Raw genomic sequence first — 24,153 nt, 5'->3', positions numbered from 1 at the left:
GAGAGGTCAGTTCTCTCTTCTCCAGACTCTGGAAGATGGTGATAGTGCGTCTCGTCTTGGGGGAACACCTGATGTTATTAGGTTATGTACAGTGGGATGTCAGAATGAGTACTTTGAATGTCAGAGTGTGATTGTTTTAATTTTGTTAAGAAAATACTTAACCAAATCAGAGTTTGCTGGCAATATTAGAATAAAAAAAATGATCTCCCCCTCTCCTTACCAGCCTAACCTACGAATGGAAAGGACACACAATATTTTGTAACTGCTGTAGAATCAGCACTGGGCTTTGGTTCTGTTGGCTTGTCTTTCTCCGCTTCTTAAAGCTTGAGATAAGTGTGCTTTTTTGAGTGTGTTTAGGAACATGTTTTCAAAGTGTCTGAACTTGTGAAATGTTAAACCCTTCTAAGATTGGCAGGAGCTTAGTGTGTGTAGAAAACAGCATCTGCTGGACTGGAGGTGAGGAGACCTGTGGATCCTGAATATACTGTGTTCTGTTTCGTCACACAGGCAAGCCCCTCCACCTCTTACAGCCTCAGGATCCTGTGTACGCTGTTGTGAAATGGAGTAGAAGTGTGAGTGGAAGTATTCCTAAGCCTGCATGGTACAGATGTGAAGTGGCATTAGTTTCTGTGTTTGATTCCTGTGTTATTACTACATCAGCTCCCGTTTTCTCTTGCATGAATACATTCTCCAGGCTCTTCACACCCCTTTAGAATGCACCCAACCTGCAACACTCTTCCTCTTGAAAAATTTGAGTGTTTTTTATGTGCTAGATGCTGCTAAGTAAGAGCACAACTGATAAATATCAGTTATTAGAGTTCAGATTTAGGTTCTTTTTACTCCTGAGCTTTTTCCATTCGCTACTATATGTGTCAACATTCTTTTGTCATCATTCACAACAAGGTTTGGAGGTGGCTATGAAAAGGGAGCTATAGGAGGCCTGAAAAAGAAAAATGGAGAAATTCTCAACCTGACACTGTTTTAGGGTTTATTTGTAGTCCAAAAAAAAAAAAAAAAAGAAAAACAGGAACAGTGTGTATTGAGTACCATGAGGCCTATTGTGGCTGATCAAGTGGAACCCATCTCTGCTCTGGTTAGAAAACTCAGAAACGTGTGTGGGTAAATCTGCAACATCCAAATAATGTATATTAATGTAATTTAAAATGCACAAAAATCAGTGATACTATAACATGAAAGATACCAGTTTTTCCCCTTCTTTAAAGCAATCTTCTACATTTTTATTAGTCCTCTTTTGTTTATGTATCAGAAAAAAAAAAAAAAGACCATCTGATTTCTTAGGAGACAGCAGCACATTATTTCCTGTCAGGGATAAGTCATTCTCTCAAGTCTGGTCTGTCATGCTTTGAGTATATTGCTTTCTTTTTGTTGTTTTCTGAAGCTTTATGAAATTCTTTTAAGAGATAATTACAGGATTCCTAGAGTTAGTTGCTTACATTGCATGGTAAGGGCCACGTATGTACTTTTATTTTTATATGTGTGTGTTAGCGAACCCCCACCCTGTGTTAGCACAGTGAAGGTTTGAAACGCCACGAGTGCTAACTTAGAATAGTCGTCTCATGAATTTATCTTTCTGGACTTGAAATTTAATTATATCAATCACTCAGACTTGGATATAGATACAGCTCCTAAGTAATACCAGCAGAGGCAGCCTATAAAATTAATGTCTGCACCTATCATTTTTAGAAATCCAACATAGGAAAAAGGAAGAAACATAGGCAAACAGATTTGACTTTGTTCTGTAGAACTGATAGTCTGCTATTACAGACACCTGCCGTCTCCAGCACGCACTGCCCCCACCCCTTTTTTAGCTGCCTTCCGTTTCCTCTACCTACTTTCTTTTCCAACAAATGATTCTTTGCTAGCAGAGTTCTTTCAGTATATCAAATCTGTTTCATTATTATAAGTTTTTTACTACCTTTGTTACTTGGGGTTGTTTCCACTCAGATGAATAATATTACCTAGGAGCAGTTTTTCAGAACCTTCGAGGATCTTTGTTTTGTTCAGCATTGCTGTCTTCTTGATTGTTTCTCTGAGGCATCTATTACATAAATCAAAGTTACCTTTTGAGGTCATGTAAAATACACGTAATATGTATTTTTATATTCTCACTCTTTTATATTTTTAGCAAGTAAACTTCAGATATTCATTTCAGCAGAAGGTTTTTGATTTTTAATCTTTTACGTATAAAGTAATCTCTAGGTAAGAGCAACTGAGAAATAAAGCAAATGGTCTTGTGTTAGAAGTAAATATCTTTGGTGATTGCCTCTGAATTGTGTCTTCCTCTTGCTAACCTGTGAGGATCACATGAGATAATTGCATTCCTTTGATATTTTCTCACTTTCGGGTTCTATAGCCTCTTGTCTCCTTTTAGAGTAAGGCATTGCTGATGGGTCTGATTCCAAAGCAGTTTCCAGCTCCTCTAATATGTGTGTGTGTGTGTGTGTGTGTGTGTGTGTGTGTGTAGGTGCGCGTGCTCACACACACCTGTTTTATCATACAAGTGAAGTGTAAGTGGACCGGAATGATCAGACTCTCACAGTTAATTCTCAATAAGCATTTATTGGGGGCGTTGTATATTGTGTACATTGAAGAAGTAACGTCAAACTAGAGAGCAGTTTTCTGTTGCTATGTAACAATTTTCCACAAATTCAGCAGCTTAAAACAACACACATTTATTATGTTGTAATTTCTGTGGCTCAGGAGTCTGGGCACAGCTAAGCTGGGTCTTCTGTTCGGTGTCTCACAAGGCTGCAATCAAGGTATTGGACAGTTTACATTCTCATCTGGGAACTTAAATGAAGAATCACTTTCTGAGCTCATTAAAGTTGTTAGCAGAATTTCTTTGGCAGCTGTGTGACTTAGGGCCCCAGCTTCTTGCTGGCTGTTGGCTGGGGACTGCCCCTGGTTCCTAGAGGCCACACACAGTTCTTTGCCATATGGGCTTCTCCAGCATGGCTGCTTACATCATTAAGCCTGCACAGGGAGTCTGTAGCTCCAGTCTGCTGGTAAGATGGAGTCTCATACAATGTCGCACAACCATGGGAGTGATTTCCCATTACCTTTCCCGTATTGTGTCATTGGAAGAAAGTCCCGCTTCCACTGAAGAAGAGGGGATTGCACAAAGGCATGGGCACCAGAAGGTGGAATCATTGGGGGTCATCTTAGGATCTTTTTGCCACAAACAAGATGTAAATAAATGGGTGGAAAGTAAACTTCAAGTGATTAAAAATGGTACATTTTATTGCTTGAATACTGTGTTATTGCAGAACTGGATTAGCCAGATTTGAAGCTGGACTGTTACTGTGCTTGGCACTTGGTGGAAGCATGGTCTCTCTGTCGACAGGACCGTGTAAGCTAAGGATGAGGTCTTTCTCATGAGTCTGTGCTCTTACATTCCAGACACACCCACATATGGTGTGGAGGTCTCAGTGGAGGCCAGAACTTTTCTCCCCACATTATATACATTATGATTTCAGAATTGTCACCAAACTATTAATATAATTAGTTGCTTTCGTTTAAAGTAGCAGGCAATACAGGCATCAAAGATAGGTTTCTTGTTAGGTTGAATAAGAGTCTCATTACAAGAGTAATTTAGGCATGTATAGAAGATAATTTTGGGGGGATTTACATATTCTTAGCAATGTGCTATATTTTCAGATATCACAGTAACATTAAGGTTTCTTTTTCTTCAATTTATTCAGTTATTTAAATAGGTAATGAACTTATTTTGAATATTTTCATCTTTTTTATTTTTACTCCTACTTAATACTAGGTCTTGTTTTACATTGCTGTGTTGATATCATGACTTTAATGAGTTAGAGCAGTGACCTTTAATTTTAGATATAGATTAAAATCAAAGATACCAGATTTCTCAGTGTCTTGCCTCTGCTTCTCTGTTTATGTCAGTATGATTTAATTTCAAAGATTTCTGGATTAAAGTAACATTTCTAGTATATTTTTATTCTTGGGAAATACATATGGCCAATTTAATAGTGAAAGAAGAAAAACTTGATACTTGGAGATTTTTTTTTTTGAAAGTTAACTTTGTGGAATAAACCATAGTCTTTTAAAAAGATTTCTGTTTATACATAAAAAAGTTTCCATTAAGAACAACAGCAAAAAGAGTGGAAGGGACTTTAGTAAATATATCTTTTCTCCTGGAAATCCATTTGATACTGTGGTAGAGTCTTGGGAGACAGCATGGTGTGTATGGGGAATGTGTGGTCCCTCTGGGTAGTCTCTCCGTTTGTTCAGTTGTTCAACTACATTGAGCACTTACTGTGTGTCAGACCCTTTGCTCTAGTGCCAGAAAATCAACAGTAAACTGGGTGGTGGTGGTCAAGGCCGCCTCATGTTAGAGGTAGATACATAGATAGTAAATAAGTAAATAAGATGAAGTACAGGATAGTGCTGTAAAGGAAATAAACTGGGAGCTGTAGTACGCAGGGTGCTGTAATTAGGAGAAACCTTTTATGGAGAGGCTGCTTTAGAGATGGTGGCCAGTAAAGACTTCTCTGAGAGGGAGGACATTGGATCTGAGTTTTATTGTATTATCGATATTTGGTCTTTGCTGTAAAGGAAAACAGAATTTCTGTTTCATTTTGCATTAAGGGCATCTTTATATCATCTAATTATCTCACTGGATATACTATATGGTCAGGAAGAAAACTCTAGGAACTTATTGGACTCTAGGGGACAGTAGTTTTGCTGTGAAGAAGGTGTGCTTCATTTTAATATTCTATTCCAGTAGACTCATAATTTAAGAATCCTCTTAGATTTTTTAGGCAGGAAAGATTGAAGTAGCTTGGTTTTAGATTGTATTTGAACTTTCTTAAGAACATGGATTTCTGTTACCTGATCTAAATCTAGGCCAAGCATTAGGCTTGGGTTGTAAAGAAACCACCATTGAGGTAGGATGTGTTGCTGTTAGGTTCTTCGCAGAAGCCAGGTAGGAAAGGGACACATGTACCAACTTCAGTAGTTGGGGCAATGACTAGTTTCCCTGCTGAAGGGACAGTTGGAAGCTTTTTGCTTATAGAATAGCAGTTCCAAGTGGTGATTGATTGCTACTGGTCTGTCTCTGGCTTTACCACTTCTAATTTGTAATGAATTCTCATAATGGGATTTTTTATCATCTGTGAAGTGTTTCAGATTTTTTTTCTTAACTGTTGATCCTCACCCTTCTGAGCAGTTTTTCTAAGGTTATCCTGTTGTGTATCTGCATTTAGTGGTCAGTTTTGTAAAAATGTAATCCTTGCCCACATAAAAACCAAATACATTTTTTTTTATGGTACCCACTTAATCTAACAAAGGACCCATGTGATTTTTTTGGCCCAATGGAAGAATTTCCCTTTATCACTTTAGAGTAGTACTTACTATGTATTGACAGACTTTCCTTGCTTTTATGAATTTAATACATAGAATTGAAAACACTTTTATTATACAAGCAATATGTATGAAGTACAAACTTTACCCTAATCTTTAGTCTAAACAAAGGAATTAGCTTTATTTTTATTTTTATTTTTCTGTAATAAGATTGCTTTGCACTGCATAACTATCTGGATGGCTTACGCACTTCTCTCAGATAGTATGTGAATTGTTCTGCCCACCATATCAGAGTCTGGTAGGTATTTTGGGATTTTGCCTTGATTGCTCTGTAGTGTTGTCCTTTTCATGTATATTAATACCTCTAAGGTTAGTCTTTTGTTAAAGTATAGCAACAGCTTAGTTTGTAATATAGCACTGTTGTGCCTACTAAAAGCAGACAGATACTCTAGCAGCTTTGTGAAGATAGGAGTGAAATTTTCTGTCATGGGAATATATAAATCCTGTTGTGCAAACCAGAAAATCAGTGCTTTGTAATCCTTATAAGGTTGCTCCCATCTTCAGTTAGTATCCCAATGATAGTGTACCAGTCGGAAAAGTACCAGGCTACATTTTGAAAGAGGTCTTCCTGTCTGTCCCTCCATCCTTCCCTCCCAACCCCCCATCCATTCATCTGTCCTGTCAGTCATGCTTATGTCTCATCAACAAAAGATTTGATGTGGCTCACTTTGGGGGAAAAATAAAAGAGGGAGAGAGAGAAAGAGAGGGAAGCAGAGAAAGGTAAGGAGAAGAAAGTGTAGTAAGTGAAAGTCTGGTACATAGAGTATATTTGTCTCACTGAACACAAAAGTCAAGGGTGAGCGTGTGTGTGCGCGCACACACACACACACACACACACACACAGAATGCCTGTATGGTTACAATTAAGGCATGTATGTAGTTTTTACAATTGAGTGAAAAGTTTGTGTCTTGTATTCCTGATGGCCAAATTGAAAAGGAAGGCAAAGGTTTGACTTCAGTCTAGCTATAATAGAAAATAAACACTTTTTTCCCCCTTAGATAATGCTTGTTTTTTCTGGCATTGATGTTATAATACTGTTTGGGGCAACTTTGGGTGATACTGTGGTAGACAGTTAAAATGGTGAACTGTTAAATAACCAGTAAAGCCAATTTCAAATTTCCTTTCTTAAAGGAAACATTTACTGAGCAATATCGCTGATATTAGAGTAGTGGGAGGCAGAATCTCATATTGCAGTGATTGAGAAGTGAGTAGAAGGTGAAGATGTAGAGATGTTTGGGGTAGACTTTTAAAAGTAGTTTGACTTTGATGACAAGAAGTTAATAAAGAGGATCTGAAGAGCCTCCTATACTCCCTGGTTTTGTATTTGTTGACTTTTTGAGCATACAGACTCTGGAAGTGAAGATAGAGTAATCCATGAGAATAAGCAGAGCACTTCCAGATTTCACTGGAAGGAAGGTAATAAAGGATAGGAGTGGACACCAATAAAGATGGGGGTAGGAGTGAAGAATGGGGTCTGGAGGAGCTGTGTCTCCATTTGCTTGATTCAGTCAATGAATAGTTAACTGCATGTTCCAGGCAGTGTGGAAGGACTGGAGATACAGATGTGGCTCGGTCCCCAGGCTCATGGAGCTCACATTCTAGTGTACATATCCTCCACATATTAGCCACTGGGTACTAGTTGTTTTCTTATGTAGCCGTGTCTGGCATGGTGCTTGGCATACATAATAGGCACCCCCAAAATAAGTTAATGGGGGCGCCTGGGTGGCACAGCGGTTAAGCGTCTGCCTTCGGCTCAGGGCGTGATCCCGGTGTTATGGGATCGAGCCCTACATCAGGCTCCTCCGCTATGAGCCTGCTTCTTCCTCTCCCACTCCCCCTGCTTGTGTTCCCCCTCTCGCTGGCTGTCTCTATCTCTGTCAAGTAAATAAATAAAATCTTAAAAAAAAAATAAGTGAATTCCTTTGCATTTATTTGTTCTACCCTTTTGGTAACTGATATTTAAGGTTATACAGCCACATCGCTTCACTTCTTTAGCATAGCAGGCATCTCAAAAATTTTTATTTATTTAAGTAATCTCTATACCCAATGTGGGGCTCGAACTCACAAGCCGGAGATTCGTTTCATGTTCCAATATATTCTTTTCTTTTGGACTTACCACTCCTAGTCTGATATCTCAGATATTCTTTAGGCGTAATGGAGAAAATATTAGGGAGATAGATGGCAGTTATTATGCATCCTGTCAGTGGCTGGGTAAAAAATTCTCAGAGTTTTCTGTTTCAGTTTAATCACTTCGTTTTTCCCATTTAGAGTTAATGGTTTGGTTAGGTGTCTATTAGGGGAAAATTGATTTGGCAGTATGGTGTAAAGTTTTTTGCAACACATCACTAATTGTGAGAGGAATTTGTTTTCGTAGTGCTCTTCCTCTCCCTTGTTCCTTTCTTGTGATTTTGTTTTCAGATTGTCTCCTTTCATTACCCTGACTGTCTTAACCTCTGCACGGCTGTCCTTTCCTCCTGCTTTGTGCTTACGTGCTGTCTCTTTGGTTCCATAGTCTTCCCTGAATCTTGTCACAGACCTCTTATTACCTTTCTAATTTTTCTGCCAACTCTATTTCACCTTTGTGTAATTATTAATTGTCTTTTTCTTAGAGTGACATAAGAAGTTTAGAGCTTACCCCCATCATTTCAAGCTTATTTTACTGTCAGTTTCATCACCTTTCAGATGTAAGCAATACCTCAAAAGAGTAGTTGTGACCAGTAAATGACATATAAACATCTAGCATGCTGTCCAGCACTTGGCATCACTATTTACTCTTCCATACACTTCTCAAAGAAAAGTTTAGTGACCTTCTGATATGCCAGGTAAACCCATCTGGATTGTTATGCATTGGAGTGTAGGACAAATTTCATAATAGTGTGCCATGGATTAAGGAATGGGCTTTGTTGGGAAAGAGGTGTTTTATGGGGAAAAGAAGTAAAGCCTGAGTTTCCCCTCTCCTTATTATTCCATATAGAGGGATGCCAGGGTTTTAGCAGTCTGCTCAGTAGAAAGCATAGATTTTTATTACAGTGAAAGTTTGCTGTCCCCAGTATTCTCTTTTATAGAGGTGGTAGGTCAACCTTATCAGTGAGTAGTCACTCAAACTGCTTGAGAACCGGTATAGTTGTGGGTGGCTTGCAATCATCTGAGGAATGCATTGGTCCAGCATGTGGAGACCTGGGACCGTGGGAAGTTGGATCTACCTTGTGAAGGAAGAAGCCACGGTCCTGTCAGAAGCTGATTGTGGTCGCAGCCTGTCATGCTGAGAGAAGGGGATGGGCACCCCGAGTGACTCCTGACATCATTTTCAGACAGTTCTGCTTAAGTCACACTTTATTATTGCCCAGGGACAGTGGATCCTTTTTCTCAATAAATGTCAAATTGAATGTGAAATTGGTTGTTGTTTCATTTCTGTTCTGTTTAAGCAAGTTGGTGTCACAGTAGCTAACTAAAGAATGCATTTCAGAGTCTTTGGGTCAGTATTGCTCCTAATGAAAATTGTCTTGATTTGCTCAGGCTCAGCTCAGCTTCACATATAGTTACTGATTTGTTCAGGCACAGTATGGGCACTTACACTAGAAATGAAAAGCTAGGACAAAGTCCATATCCTCAGGGAGCTGAGTGTCTAAGAGGGGTAAAATAGAAGTGGAAGAATCTCCTAACAATGGGAATATAAGAAATGTCATAAGAGACATTACCAGAAGGCTAAGGGTAGAAAGTGAGGAGTTTCTCAAAGATAGCCAGTATCACATCTTAATCAACTTAATTTTGCCTTTTGAGGGAGAATTTTAAGCATATTGATAGCTCCTGCATTTTCTAGTCTATGGATGTGATAGTAGGGAAGAGAGTGATTAAAAGAAATTATTAGCTAGGTAGCATACAGAGTTTAGAGACTAGCAAAGATTTCATTTTAATTCTTTGGAAATTGTGGTTCATAGTAATTTTTGTTCAGTTGTAACTCAGAATATTACATTTTAGTGCTACAGATTTCCTAACAAAATGGCAGGGACTCATTCGAAGATGGGAGAAAAATTAACGAGCAGTCATCTGTCAACCATTTCTAATGGCTGTCAAAACCAGCCATGTTTAAGTGCCAAGGAGGGCAGATGGAAATTGTATTAATCACTGCATGCTCAGCATGCAATTTGCCAGGAAATAAAAGGACAGCATAGAACATTGAGGGACAGAATACTTTTTCCTATACATGCTATGCTTTTGAGATTTAAGAGTATTAGAGGTCAGGTTTAGTAGTTCTATCTGTGGTCCTTCTGTGAGAGCAGAAAGGACACTTTTAAAATGCATTCCTTGAAGGATTCTTTTCATGTTAAAACATTTGCTGTCCATCAGTTCTTGATTTCAGTTTTATGGAGTCCCGTGAGTATTGTTTAGGAAAATTTTGATTGTTGGAGGAGGAATTTCTAAGATACTGTTGTTGTATGTGGTGTCACAGTAAGAGCACAGGCGAGCTTCCTGGGGAACGTAGAGTTCTCGCCCTAACTTTGCTGTCACTGGCCCTGTGAGCTTGAAGTCCTCTTATTCTGTGCATGTACTCATGGTGCTTGTTTCTCTGAGTGATCTCGGAGGGCCCTTTCATCCTTCCACGTTCTGTACCTAAAAATGCCAGTGTCTTTTATCACCATTATATGGCTTTGCAGACCACCATTTTACAAATGGTGTATTTTTAAGAATACCCAGTTTTAAATAGACATCATCCAAGCATGTTTTGATGAAACATGGTACAATGGGCCGGCCTTTGACTTTTCATTTGGTATTTTTTGCTTAGCTAACATTCGTATATAATGGAAGGCAGATCTTGGAAATTTTACTGTACATGGATTTGTGCACATGGCTTGGACTGGGCATTGTAGTGATCCTTGTTATTTCTCTTTTAGTTAAGATACATCCCATACATATCCCGGGATTTACTAATGTCAGTCAGTACCATGTACTGATTGCTGCCATGTAGCTGTGATTGCTTTGTCTTGGGGGGCTAGGAGGTCAGCATTAGCATCTCATCAATGTCTTGTAATAGTGTGTCAAAAATGGCTAGCTTAACCGGGTACCAAGCCCAGTTGGAGTTTAGTATGTGTCTTAGTTCTGTTATTGTACTTCTTTGTGAAGGGTTTAAATCATAGAGGGATTCTGTTTCTGTAATTTAGAGTATAAATGCATGAGTTTGTGTGTCAGCTTTTAAATTGGTGGTTTGCTGAATAAGTAGTATTACATGGCCTGTGTTTGTTAGACTTTCATGATGAATGAATTTTCAGAAACTCTGCTTTAGATTACACTAACCAGACTGCCAAGTAATTTGTTAATATTGTAGGTGCTGGAGCCAACTCTGGAATTCTCAGTTAAACCTGTGTAACTAAATATTGTTGAATGTTACTTTGATGCTATTTCATTTTGCTCAAATTCTGAATAAATTAGCTATTGGTACATTCTTGCTGAGTCTCTGCTATCACTTGTTAGGAAGGTGGTAAAGGTGAAAACTGCTCAGGTGCTCCCCCAAGGAGAAGTGTCATTGTCATGCTGCCTTAGAATAGTTGCATAGATGCTGTCCCAGGTCTTTTTACTTCGTTCATTACCACTGTTACTGCCTCCTTAATTAATTCTGTTCACTGGATGGCCATGTGATACAAGGTAGATTTTGTTTTTAATACTACTGGGGTTTTTTTGTATTTAACTTATAATATTTCTAAGTTATAAAAAAAATTCAGAAGTTGTAGGAGACAACAGAAATTGGTATAGCCAATTTGGACACAAGTTAGAAATGAAATCCATACTGTCATTTTCTGAAGTCTAAAAAAAGAGGAAAAAAGTGTGTATCAGGCCTTGTTTCTCTAAATTGCTTCTAGCTGCCTGCTTCCTAATATAGAAGTATTTATTAAAAGTGGCAGGTTAAAAATTGGATTCCTAAGGCGAAATATGACTGGTTCCATAATTTTGTTAAAGAACAGGAAGCATCTGAGATTTCACGTCTGTGGTGGCCTTTTCCCTTTATTTATTTATTTATTTATTTATTTATTTTTTATTTTTTTATTTTTTTAAAGATTTTATTTATTTTATTTATTTATTCTACAGAGATAGAGACAGCCAGCGAGAGAGGGAACACAAGCAGGGGGAGTGGGAGAGGAAGAAGCAGGCTCACAGCGGAAGAGCCTGATGTGGGGCTCGATCCCGCAACGCCAGGATCACGCCCTGAGCCGAAGGCAGATGCTTAACCGCTGTGCCACCCAGGCGCCCCTATTTATTTATTTTTTAAAAATTTACTTGGTTTGGTTTTTTGGGAGGGGTATGGTGTGGAGCAAATAATACATATTTCCTGGCTAGGAAAACAAAATAGTAAACGGCTTGGACAATTTCAGTGAACTAAAGAAGATTTCCTCAAGGTAGTGAATGAGAAATAAGAAACTATTCTTTATGTGTTCCAACAGGATAAATGTGTTCAAAAAGGTAGAAGGAAGCATTCAAGATAGTAAGACGAAGACAGTGATGGATCTGGCTGACCATGAAACTCAGGGGTGAGGCTTGAAGTAAGGAAATAAGCAAAATAAAATACAGCTGGGTGGAAAAATGAAATTGAAATCTTATCTAGACTAATTGGAGGTGATGAAAGGTTTAAAGAATTACTACACTGAAATGCTATAAAGAGGCTTTTTAAAATAGAGGAAAAATTTGTTAATTCTGACATTGTTGAGGAAGGTGAACATACTGAAGGAAAAAAACACTGGTGTTTGAGGGTTTGGTGGGGGAGCTTGTATGTGAAGGGTAAGAGAAGGAGTTGAGGAAAATAGAAACTGTATTAGAGATATATCAGAAACTTATTTTTCTGAAAGCATTTAGTAGTTAAGGTGGCAGGCACACACTCTCAGAAGAGTTTATTAGGATATAAGAGCATCTTCTGGAAAGTATCCCAGGTTAAGCCTGTGGATTCAGGAAGGTGGGAATCCAGAAGGAAGAATCTATTAATCAGAAACTGTGTAGAATGGTTGTGCCTTATGATCCTCCGTAAGCAGAAGGAGGGAAGTCCACACAAAGTTGAGATAATACAAATGATCTTAACCCTCTTCGGAGATTACAGTCTATTAGAAAAAGGAAAACGGGAACACAAATGATGACTGTGGCTTACTGTAATGGGGGCATGAGGGCATACGAAGTCCATTAACAAGCCTCTGTAACACACTTCACTGCAGAGGTGGTGCTTACGGGGACTTGGGTAGAGGGGCACTAGCTCTTGTCATTTTCTCCAACTCTTTTGTTTCCTATTTTTATCAATATGACCAAATTTATGCATATTACCAAGGTTTATTGTAGCTTGCCTTCTGTTAAACTTTAAACAATGAGATTGGTAAATGTGGACCTTTTGAAAAAGAAAAATCCTGTGAGATGGATTAGACCATTTTACAAGATTATTTCCATGATTCATAATTTATAAGTGCTCTTGTTTCATATCCTTTTAGCTGATCTGCATTGAAATGTCTCTTGTGTCCTTCCCCTCCCTTGCAGGGCCCACCCTGGTCACCCTGCTCCAGCTGCTGTGTAATTCTAGGACTACTGCTTTGCCTTATGTTTACATTTGTGGAGGAGCTCTGAAAAGGGAAACTGTTGCTGTAACAACATTTTATCTGTTTTTATTTATTTATTTCTTAAAATTTTTATTTACTTGTTTTAGAGAGAGAGAGAGTGTACAAGCAGGGGGAGATGCAGAAGAAGAGGGAGAGGGAGCTATCTCCAGCGGGGTTTTCTGCTCAGAGTCTTATGCAGGGCTGGATCCCACAACCTGAGATCATGACCATAGCCGAAATCAAGAGTGGGGTGCTCAACCGACTGAGCCACCCACATGCCCCTGTAACAACATTTTAAACAGAAGTCCATTTGTATTCTAGGCAGCTCTTTGTTTTAATCGTAGTAAAATACATCTAACATACAATGTACTACCACCTGAATCTTTAAGTGTGAAGTTCAGCAGTGTTAAACACCTTGCTGTAGTTGTACAACCAGTCTCCAGATCTTTTCCCTCTTGCAAAACTGAATCTCTCCACCCTTTAGGTGGCTCTTAATTTTAAGGTGATAGTTTGTGCAAAGATTTCACAAACATACTTTTCTACTTACTGATGGTGGTGTTTTTATATCTTTTTTCTCCCTGGCTTTATTGGGAAATAATTGATAAGTACGATTGTATGTAAAGCATACAATGTGAGTTTGTTTGGACAGTGTGAAATGACTACCAAGATTGAGATAATGCATCCATCACCTCACAGTTAACTTTTTGTGTCTGTGATGAGGATGTTTAAGATGTACTCTCCGCAGGGGCGCCTGGGTGGCCGTTAAGCGTCTGCCTTCAGCTCAGGGCATGATCCCGGCGTTTTGGGATCGAGCCCCACATCAGGCTTCTCCACTGGGAGCCTGCTTCTTCCTCTCCCACTCCCCCTGCTTGTGTTCCCTCTCTTGCTGGCTGTCTCTCTCTGTCAAATAAATAAATCAAATCTTTAAAAAAAAAAAAGATGTACTCTCTGCAAATTTCAGGTTTACAATACAGTATTATTAACTGTAGTCACCATGCTGTACGTGAGATCCTCAGTTTATTCAACCTATAACTGAAAGTTTGTACCCTTTGACTTACATCTCACAATTTCTCCCTCTTCCCAGCCCCTGGCAGCTACCATTCTATATTTCTATGAAATTAGCCCCCCCTTTTTTCTCTTTAAATATTCCACATATAAGTGGTACCATATAGTGTCTGTCTCTGTCTGACTTATTTCACTTAACATAAATGCCCTCCAGTTTCATCCGTATTGTCACCAAATGGCAGGTTTCCATTCTTTCTCACTGCTCACTAATAGGTCATGGTATTTGTATACCACGTTTTCTTAATTTATCCTTTGACAGCTACTTAAGATTGTTTTACGTCTTGGCTATTGTGAGTAATGCTGCAGTGAACATGGAAATGCAGAGATCTCTTTTAGAAACTGCTTTTGTTTCCTTCAGATATATACACAGGAGTGAGTGGTATTGTTGGATCATACAGTAGTTTCAATTTTAAATTGTTTGAGGAACTTCCATTCTGTTCTCCACTGTTGCTGTGCAAGTTCACATTCCCACCAACAGTGCACTAGGGTTCCCTGTTCTCCACTCCCTCGCCAATACTTGGTACATTTGGACTTCTTGATGATAACTCTCCTAGTAAGTGTGGAGTCCTGTCTCATTGTAGTTTTGATATATTTCCCTGATGATTAAAACTCCTAGAAGAAAACATAGGGAAAAAGCTCCTTGACATTGGTCTTGGCAGTGATCTTTTGGATAAGACACCGTAAGCAGGGCAGCAAAAGCTGAAATAAACAAAGGGAGTATATCAGACTGAAAAGCTTCTGTACAGGAAAGGAAACAAAAAGGCACCCTGTGGAATGAGAGAACATATTAGCAAACCATATATTGAGGAAGGGCTTTCTGAGATATATATATAGGGAACGCCAAAGCAAAAAACCCAAATAATCCAATTAAAAAATGGACAAAGGACCTGAATAGACTCTTTTCCAAAGAAGGCAGTATACAAATAAATGGCCAATAGGTACATGAAAAGGGGCTCAACATCAATCATCAAGGAAGTTTATTTCTTAAGAAAAGATTTTGTAGGTGGCTTTCAAATAAAATGTCAAGTAGTGCATCTTTCATTAATACTGTAAAATACTGTGAATTATCATAGTTCAGTGACTTTAGGGTGGTGTAGGATGGTAAAGGAACTATGCTTACATAGCAGGTGTTTGTTTTGTTTTGCTTTTTAAGTCATGAGTTCTTGGGTATGGTGATTTAGGCAATGGAAATTAAGTACATTTGGAGTCTTAGGCAACAATGCTTATAAATGCTATGAAATGCATTTATTTTTAATGTAAGGGCTTAGGTTATAAAGGTAATCTGTAAGGTCTTCAGTAGGGTTGATAGTTCTTTATTTTGTTGGCTTCCTTCACATTTTATGTATGTATGTATTTATTTGAGAGAAGATGTGTCCATGCGCGTGTGCTTGTGCACGCACATGGGGGGAGAGGGACAGAGGGAGAGGGAGAGAGTCTCAAGCAGACTCCCGCTGAGCTCAGAGACCAGTATAGGGCTGGATCTCAGGACCCTATGATCATGACCTGAGCCAAAACCAAGAGGCAGGCTGCCGACTGAGCCACCCAGGCAACCCAGTCTCCTTCACTTTTAGATACCATTTCTGTTATAAACCATTAATTATTCCATGATGCATATGGGAGCTTCTTCAAGGAAACAAAAACATCTGTTTTCATGATGCATATGGGAGCTTCATCAACGAAACAAAAACACCTGATTTCTTTAGAGTATCTTTTCTTTAAATTCTGACTTTCATCTCCTTATGGTTTTGTTTTTCCTTTTTTTGCAATGATACTTTTTTTGTACCCTCTAGGATGTATAGTAGTAATGCTTTTTTAAAGTAGGGTTTTTTTACTAATATAACAAGATAAAAATTTTAAACAAAAAAAATTAAAATAGGGTTTTTTTTTTTCATTCATTATGTTTTGAATCTTCTTGTAGCCGGTGTTAAAACTAACACAGACCAGCTAGGAACCATTGCTTTTAGTGACTGTTCTTGTTCTTTTATCTTTCAAGTTTTTTGTGGCAACCTCCTACAGCTATCACAAGACCTTGAAAATAACTTGATGCTTTATCACTTTTGTATTTTACGATATTTTCCTTTTAGCATTTTATTTTGAAGTTTAGCGTACATGTCATGCAGGAAGTGCAAATGGAAATGAAAATTGCATTTTGATGTTTTACATCTTGTCAGGAAATCTTTCATTAAACTCTTTGGTGGCTGCAAATTTCATTCTTGTACCAATAATACAAGGTCTTGTAGTCAAAATATAACTTTTGCCTAACAATAAGATACTTGATATTTTTCATGATTTAATGAATAGAAATTTAAAGTATTAATGAGCACTTCCCCCCTTGTCCAAGAGCCAGTGTTGAAACTTTTAGAAAAAGTGAAATCTGCATTTTAAGGAGTTAAATTCATTTTTGAAAAGTCTTTTAGTCGGAAAAATATTGTTAAGTGTGGTACAAAAAAACCCAGAAATTTTCATTATTTAAAAAAATTGATTACATAAAGATTAAAAATATATGTTTAGCAAAAAACAAAACAAAACAACAAAATATTACCCTATATGACAAAAGTCTAACCATAAATGATACAGTGGGAGAAAATATTGACACATTTTTAACGAATGAAAAGATTTCACAAATTAATAAGTAAAATGCCAGGAATTCATTAAAAATACTAGTAAAGAATATACATGGTGCATAGGGAAAAAATGCATTTGAAAAGATGTTCTCCTATGCTTAAAACAATACGAATGCAAGTTAAAACTTCCGTGAGATATTGTTTTTTCACCTGACAAAATCATAAAGCCTAATAATCTGTTTTTTTTTTTTTTAATAGGTGTGGAGAATCAGTTACTCTCAAATTTTTGTTGGGAATATTAAATTTTGTGGAACTTCCCAGAAGGGTTATTTGGAAATATCTTTTGAAATTTAAATGCACATAGTTTTGACTGAGTGCTTTAACTTTTAGAAATTTATCCTAAGTAAATGGATGCACATTTATATGAAGCTGTGTATACGAGGCTCTTGATTGCAGGGATAGCCTTTCTAGTATCTTGGTGTCCTTCATCTATATTTGGATGTGGGGAGAATGTCGCGGGAAAGGATATAGAAAAAGCTATGAACACTGTTTGTTTCCTGGGAGGTAAACATGTGGCTGAAGAAGACATGAATGGCAGCTTTTTAACATGAATAAGACGTGAATTCATAGGACATGAATATCCTTTACAAAATAAACGAGCAGGTATCACCTGTTAAAGTTAATATTTAAAAGAATGACATTGAACTAAGCTAAGCCTCTTGTAAACCATATGTGAAACCCACCGTCAGTGGACACCCAGAAGGTACCAGTAATGCCACCGTGTTTGGGTGTTTGCCACTCAGTTCAAACATTTGTCCCTCAGAAGGAAGTTTTCCTTAACTTTCTCTCCTCAGCCTAGACTAGCTGGGGCAGGTACCCTATTACATAGAATTCATCTTGTATATTTTTTCTGAGTACTTAATACATCTGTGATTAAATACGTAATATTTTCCACTGGTTTAATGTCTTTTTTCTATGATAGAGTTAGGCTCAGGGAGGCTTGGGAGTCCACCTGTCTCTTTCAGTGCTGGGGCCCCAGTATGCACTACAGTGTCTTGTATGTGCATGACACTCTAGCGCGTATTTGAGTGAAGAATAATTCTCGAATATCGGAGCAAAGCCAGCATATCAATAAAATAAGATAAACATGTGTCTTCTTACCCATGTTGGAATTTCTGTTCTTCCTTTCTGTGGCTTCCCTCAGACAAGCAAACTTGAAAAAAAAATTTTTTTTGTAGGGGGAGATCACAGCTCCCTTTTAGAATCCATGATAAACCGTAAAGATGCAAAGATGCATGTACCCCCAAATTTTGTGACACAATTTCAGTGGCTTCATGGGTTTCCCTAAAGCTTGTGATGTGGACCTGCATCATCCCGAGATTCCACTCTGTAGGGTTGGTTTTCTGACTGACCTTTTTTCTATTCTGACAGTATTTGGTATTTTTGCTTTGTGACTTTTTCTCTTGTTCCTGGGACCAGGCGTTTGTATTTTATTATGAAAAAATTTCTAACATAAAGAAAAGTTGAAGAAAGTGTACTTTCGGACACCAAAATACCCACCACTCATATTCTACAGTTAACCTTTTATCATGTAATTCTCCATCTATCCATTTATCACCCTTTAAATGTAATGCATTTGAGAGTAAGTTGCCAACAGCATTACACTTTCTTCCATATACTTGAGCTTGCCTGCCATTCATTAAATTTAGTATTTGTTTACAGGACTCTTTTGAAGTAGAAACTTATGTACAGTAAAATGCACCAATCTTAAGTGTAACATCTGAATTTTGACAATTATATATACCTGTGTAACTCAAACTCCTATCAAGATATAGAGTATGACCATCACCCCCTGAAAGTTGCTCCTCAGCATTTTTTTGTTTTTGTTTAAGTGGTGATAATTTACTCCTGTTTAATTGTTATTTTTTCATCATGATGATCCTCTGAGTTTGCGCCATTTGATTAGCATTGTTTCTCTGATGACAGAACATTAGCCAACCCAGGATCCTCAAGAATTGACCTAACCCTAAAACCAAGAAGATCAGATAAGAATCAGTAACACAGTCGCCAACCCTGGTGGCTGTGTTGGTGGTACTCTTTGATAATTGTTTGTGGGGAAAAGTAGGGGCTGGCGGTGTAGGAGTAATGGCTGAGCAGAAGGAAGTGGGGGTCTTATTAATGCCCTCTGTTCACAAGGTGTCCTACAGGTGGCAACTTAATTTCAGTTGACAAGCTTCCTATCCCCCTACTCTCTTTCAATTTAGGTTTACCACCACACAATTTACTCAGTTACTCTCAGAAGTAAGGAAATGATGATTGTATTTATCATTTTCTAAGAATAATAGTAATGTATCTTAGAGTCTAGTGGTGGGGAGAGAGTTGTGAGGGATGGGCAGAGCAGTTTAGGGCCCTGTGCAACCAGATGGCAACATTCATGCAGTCAGGGCCAGTGGGGGTTGGGGAATGGAGGAGATGGGATATCCCATGGGAAGAAGGAATCTAAAACAATTGAATTTCTTATCACAGAAATCTTGTGAGGTGCACACATAGCAAATGTAACATATTGATGTCTCTCTCTGATGTAATAAAAATTTGTTGCTTCAGATGAGATTAATCTTTTCATAAGCATTTTGTGGATTTAGCATCTTAGAGTGTTCTTAAATTTGAAATGATTCATGGTCTGAGAAATAAGTGTAATTGGATAGTATAGCTTGTATGTTTTAAGAGCCAGAATTATAAAAGCAGTATTAGTAATACCCACATAAGACAACCTTTTGGTGTCGAAGCAACTTTCTTGTTGTCCTTAAATTTATCGTATTGCAGATACACTGTCTGATTTTCATAATAAGTATTATTTAAAATATAATTAATAACTTGACAGAAGCCTCTGTTTTAGTAAGTGTGTTGTTGTTTTTTATTTCATGGTACTTTATTTTTAAGCATTTTTTAATTCATTATCAGTAATATTCACTTTAAGTGAATTGTTCTTTCTGTGTGTATTTATTACCATAATATAACAGTTGTAGCTAATGTATATCTTTTCGAAGCTTCTGATAATTCTTGTTTCCTAGATCAGTCCCTTCTTTCTTACTTTTTCTTGGGTGGTTACCCATAACACAGAGTTAAAAAAAACCAACCAGTTAGGAAATTCAAAGTCCAGAATTTTGCAAATTAAAACCTCTGTGCAGTTGGCATGATCTGTTTAGGTAGTGTGAAATCAATATTTATTAGTGGTATTTGAGATTTATCGAATACTTATATTTTGTGTGTTTTACATTTATTGTTAAACTTTCTGGAACAACCCTATGAGACAGAGGTATTATCAAGGTTACTCAATTCATAGCTAAAGCACAGTGATTAAATTACTTGCTCTTACACAGCTCATAAGTGATAGAGCTTGAATTCAAATCCATTTTCTTAACTGTTGCACCAAAGACTTTTTCTTTCTACTCATCTGACAGAAGCTGCCTTAGATGCATTTACTAACCACCACCTGTGGTACTCCTGGCTCTAATGTGAGGAGCATAATGCAAATCCCTCTGAGTGGTGGGTTACCTCTTGTCACTCTCTCATCAGTGCAGGCTGTGCTATGACCTGGGCAGCTCCCCATTTCAGATGGTTCGCTCATCATTCACTTGGCATAAGTAAGCAGTGGCTCTGTATTTTTAATACTTTGCTATGGTGGTTTTAGGACATTAGGTGGGTTCTGATCAGTGTATCCTGTTAAAGTACTCTGATTCTGGGGCGCCTGGGTGGCACATCAGTTAAGCGTCTGCCTTCGGCTCAGGGCGTGATCCCGGCGTTATGGGATCGAGCCCCACATCAGGCTCCTCTGCTAGGAGCCTGCTTCTTCCTCTCCCACTCCCCCTGCTTGTGTTCCCTCTCTTGCTGGCTGTCTCTATCTCTGTCGAATAAATAAATAAAATCTTAAAAACAAAAAAAAAACAAAAAAAAACAAAAAAGTACTCTGATTCTATCTCACCTTTGGACACAACTTGTTTGGGGGGATATTTTCCAATGTTCATACAGTAAATTACTATAATAGGAGGAAGAATGTTGAGTTGCAAACAATGTACTGTAGTAATTTTGCTTTCCAGATAAACATTTTCCTATTCTGAAAATTTAAGTTTGCTCTTGGAATTAGAGCTATTTCTAAAATGTGCTGTGTGTTATAGATGCAGGGTAGCTTTATTTATCTTGAATGTCCATTTGTCACAGTATCACATGGTTTCTGGTGCCTCAACATTATCAGGATTGCATACTTTTAGTAATAGAAGAAATTTTAAAGGTGACTTATGTCTAACATTCATCTTGTTTAGATTTAAGCCCCTTTAGCACTGGGGGTTACCATTGGTTAAAAAATCTAATAACTTGATTTCTGGACAGTATTTTTGGTGCTTCTTATTAGCCAGTGAGCAGTAAATATATTTAATTTTAGAAAGTGTATTACAGAGTTAAGTTGCTGATAAAAAGCAGCCATTTAACTAATCATTTCTGTTTTTTGCATATTTTCATACAGAAAAAAGAACCTTCTAAATCCAGTGTCAAGAAAAAAGTGACCAAGGTTGCAGAAGCCAAAAAAGTAATGAAGAGAAATTTTAAAGTGAATAAGAAGATAACATTTACCGATGAAGGGGAGGTAAGATTCTTAAATGCTTCATTTCTGAGGTGCCATCCAAGTATAGTAAAGAGTCTGACTCTCTTCTGACTTACATTCATTAACGAGAAAAATGAACTGTTTCTTTAAAGCGTGCTAGGCAGCTCCCGTCCGTGCTGTCGAGGCCGTTCGTCAGCCGTACCTCTGTAGGCAGGCTGCCTCACTGACAGTAAACGGCCATACTTCTGGGAGCTAATGACACAGGGTTGGTTTTGAACTTTCTAAATTCCGTTTTTACAGATTAGATTATCCCCTCAGGGTGTCCGTCAACAGGTTCTGGGGCAACAAACGCAAGAATAGTAACACAACTACTTACCGCAGCTTTTTCTGAACTCTAAAGTCTCTGCTTTGCAGATCCTCAGTTTCCATGCTGTGTTGGCATGTTTCTTACCGGGCTGGCTTTTTCTGCTTCACACAGGTGCCCCGCTCTCCTCTCACCATTACCTTGGTCTTAGCATAAATACATACCTGCAGAGTAGGGAAGGGGTTACCACTGGCACATGGCTCATGAAAAGTCCCTCTGTTAAATCACAGTGTTCTCTCCGTTTTTAAAGAGGAGAGGGGTCTGGGAAGTCAGGTGACTTGCCTAAGGAGTAATGGTGGTTAGTGGTCATAGTGGGTCTTCAGAATAGCCGCTCTTGGTTTTCACTCTCTTCAGCCTACAGATTTTCCTGTGCATCCTGGTAGCGCGCACACCCACTGTCCCCTCATTTTCCTTTCCTTATCTTTTATTTTTGTCTTCCTAGCACTTATGTGACTTTACATTCTCTATTTACGTGATTATTATCCTTCTCTTCTACTCCAGTGGAATGAGGGTAGCTACCTGAGGGAAGATATCTGTCCCACTTTGCTCACTATTCTGTCCCCAGTACTGCAAATGGGGCCTGGCTATAGTAAACCCATATGTTTACTGAATGAATGGACTATTTTCTAAAATCCCAATAAAATAAGTTTTTAAGATACTGTAATGTGTCACACAAGACATTTCTTCATCATTAATGCAAGCTGCATAAGCAGTTTGTATCCAGTGGAGTATGTTTCCTGTTAACTGTGTGGTTACTTTTGGATGTTACGTTGGGGAAGGGAGCCCAGATTTGTACTAAGAATATGGAGTAAAGTGGTGTATCAATCATACGAAGAAAGAGTGCAATTTAAAGTCATTGGAACTTGCAGAGGAAGTCTATAGAATTGATAAGTAACGGATCTTTATGAAATTACTGAAAAGAGGTCAGCACCTGAAGCCGGCTCAGCCAGAATATAGTCCTATCACATCAGATGCTTACAGTAAAGTGAGATTAGTGCTGTTAGTGTAATGAGGTTCTTCACTGTGCTTGTCAGTTTAACTGCGCAGATTATACCAATTTGCTCCAAGATGAGTATAAATCCTTAACTGTAAAAAGTTTCCCTGAAAACTTACTGCTGGTAGGAGCCCTATATGGCTATGAGCCACACTGAAACTGCTCTAAAAGTCTGAAAGAACTTTTCATTCAGCCCGCAGAGGCATGAGCTTTTTTCATGGGGTCATAAAAGAGGACTGAGGAGTTGGAGCGGTAGATGGCATTCTTTCTGTCACACCTGCTCCCTCTCGCTGCTTCTTCAGTGTCAGTGGCTCCTGGCATGGCCGCTCATGCAGTGACAGGTGTGACCCCCATTCGTTGCCAAAAGTCGAGACGCTGTGGGAATCCCATCTTGGAGAATGGCTGGTGACGGGAGTGAAAGGAGGTGACAAGAGAATATGTGTGCCTACAACTTCACTTTGCTTGCAGTTTAATTAGTGGCCTTTCAAAACAATGGCAGCTACTGAAATCCTCTGGCAACCAATTACTAGTTAAAAACAAGAGAATAGGTTTTGTCTAAATTGTCTAGAGTTTTACAGTATTAGACCTGGAAGATTACTGAGCCAAATAGACCTTTTTAAAAAATTGTCAGGCAAGGATACAGATGCCCAGAAATGAAGTATCTGTTCAGGATTATGCAGTAGAACTAGCAGAAAAACTAGGACGTTAAGCCAGGTCCCCTGACTCCAGATGAGTGCCCCGACTTCTGCGTTACCTGTTCCTAACCGTGAACTATATGTGTAAGTTGTGTAGATTTGAGCCAGCTCCTGAAATCCAAGCTAATTTTCTTTTATGCTTAGTTATTTTATTCTTTATGTGTAATACGGGCTGATAAGGGATTTATTGATCAATTTCGAGCATTTGATATGTGCCAGATATGGTGCAGGGCTCTGAGAATACATGAACAAGATAGATAACTGCCCTCAAGGAGATTAGATTAATTCCAATTGGAAAAACAGGAAAGTAAAACAACAGTATGGTGAGAGAAGGGTCGGAGGTGCCTGCTTGGGTCCACCTGGCTACTGCTCTGCACATGTTTGGAACGGAGCCGGTGGAGCATAGCCCATTAAGAACACTGATATGATGTTGAAGCAGCTAGCTTGTTCTCCAAAGTATTGCATGACATTTTCCTTTAATCCTGCTGTCACTGGATTGTGGCAGCATTACTTTATCCTGACTGGGACAGTCTTTTCAGGGGTTTGCTCACTTTAATTATAAAGGTTGTTCGAAAACTTAAGAAATATAAGTTGTAAGGCAGAAAGTGGGGAGAATGCGCCATTTCAAAATCATTATACAAAGGGAAATGGTTTTCTGTTGATGTCCTTTTCTGCTGTTTTCCCATCTGCAGTTAGTTCAGCAGTGGCCGCAGATGCAGAAGTCTGTCTCAAAGGATGCCGAGGAAGAGGACAGTGCTGGTGGCATCAACTTAGATAAAGCCAAGGAAAGGCTTCAAGAAGAGGACAAATTTGACAAAGAAGAATATAGGAAGAAGATCAAGGCAAAGCATCGGGTGAGCTTTCCGTCTTGAGTTAATACTGAATGGCATTTAATATATCCC

At 38.4% G+C, this 24,153-nt stretch overlaps 1 protein-coding gene across 1 annotated transcript in view; it reads left to right on the top strand.

Annotated features, from left to right (window-relative positions):
• The window catches only part of DDX10 (DEAD-box helicase 10), a 261,015-nt gene that overhangs the window by 114,071 nt on the left and 122,791 nt on the right, over window positions 1-24,153 (top strand). Inside the window, exons 14-15 of the mRNA XM_040631253.1 lie at window positions 21,121-21,240; window positions 23,944-24,105. Coding sequence (XP_040487187.1) covers window positions 21,121-21,240; window positions 23,944-24,105 — 282 coding nt within the window. The remainder of the gene's footprint in view (window positions 1-21,120; window positions 21,241-23,943; window positions 24,106-24,153) is intronic.

Source organism: Ursus maritimus, unplaced genomic scaffold, assembly GCF_017311325.1.
Source record: "Ursus maritimus isolate PB19 unplaced genomic scaffold, ASM1731132v1 scaffold_16, whole genome shotgun sequence".
NCBI lineage: Eukaryota > Metazoa > Chordata > Mammalia > Carnivora > Ursidae > Ursus > Ursus maritimus.
This window is presented reverse-complemented; position numbering and strand designations above follow the sequence as displayed.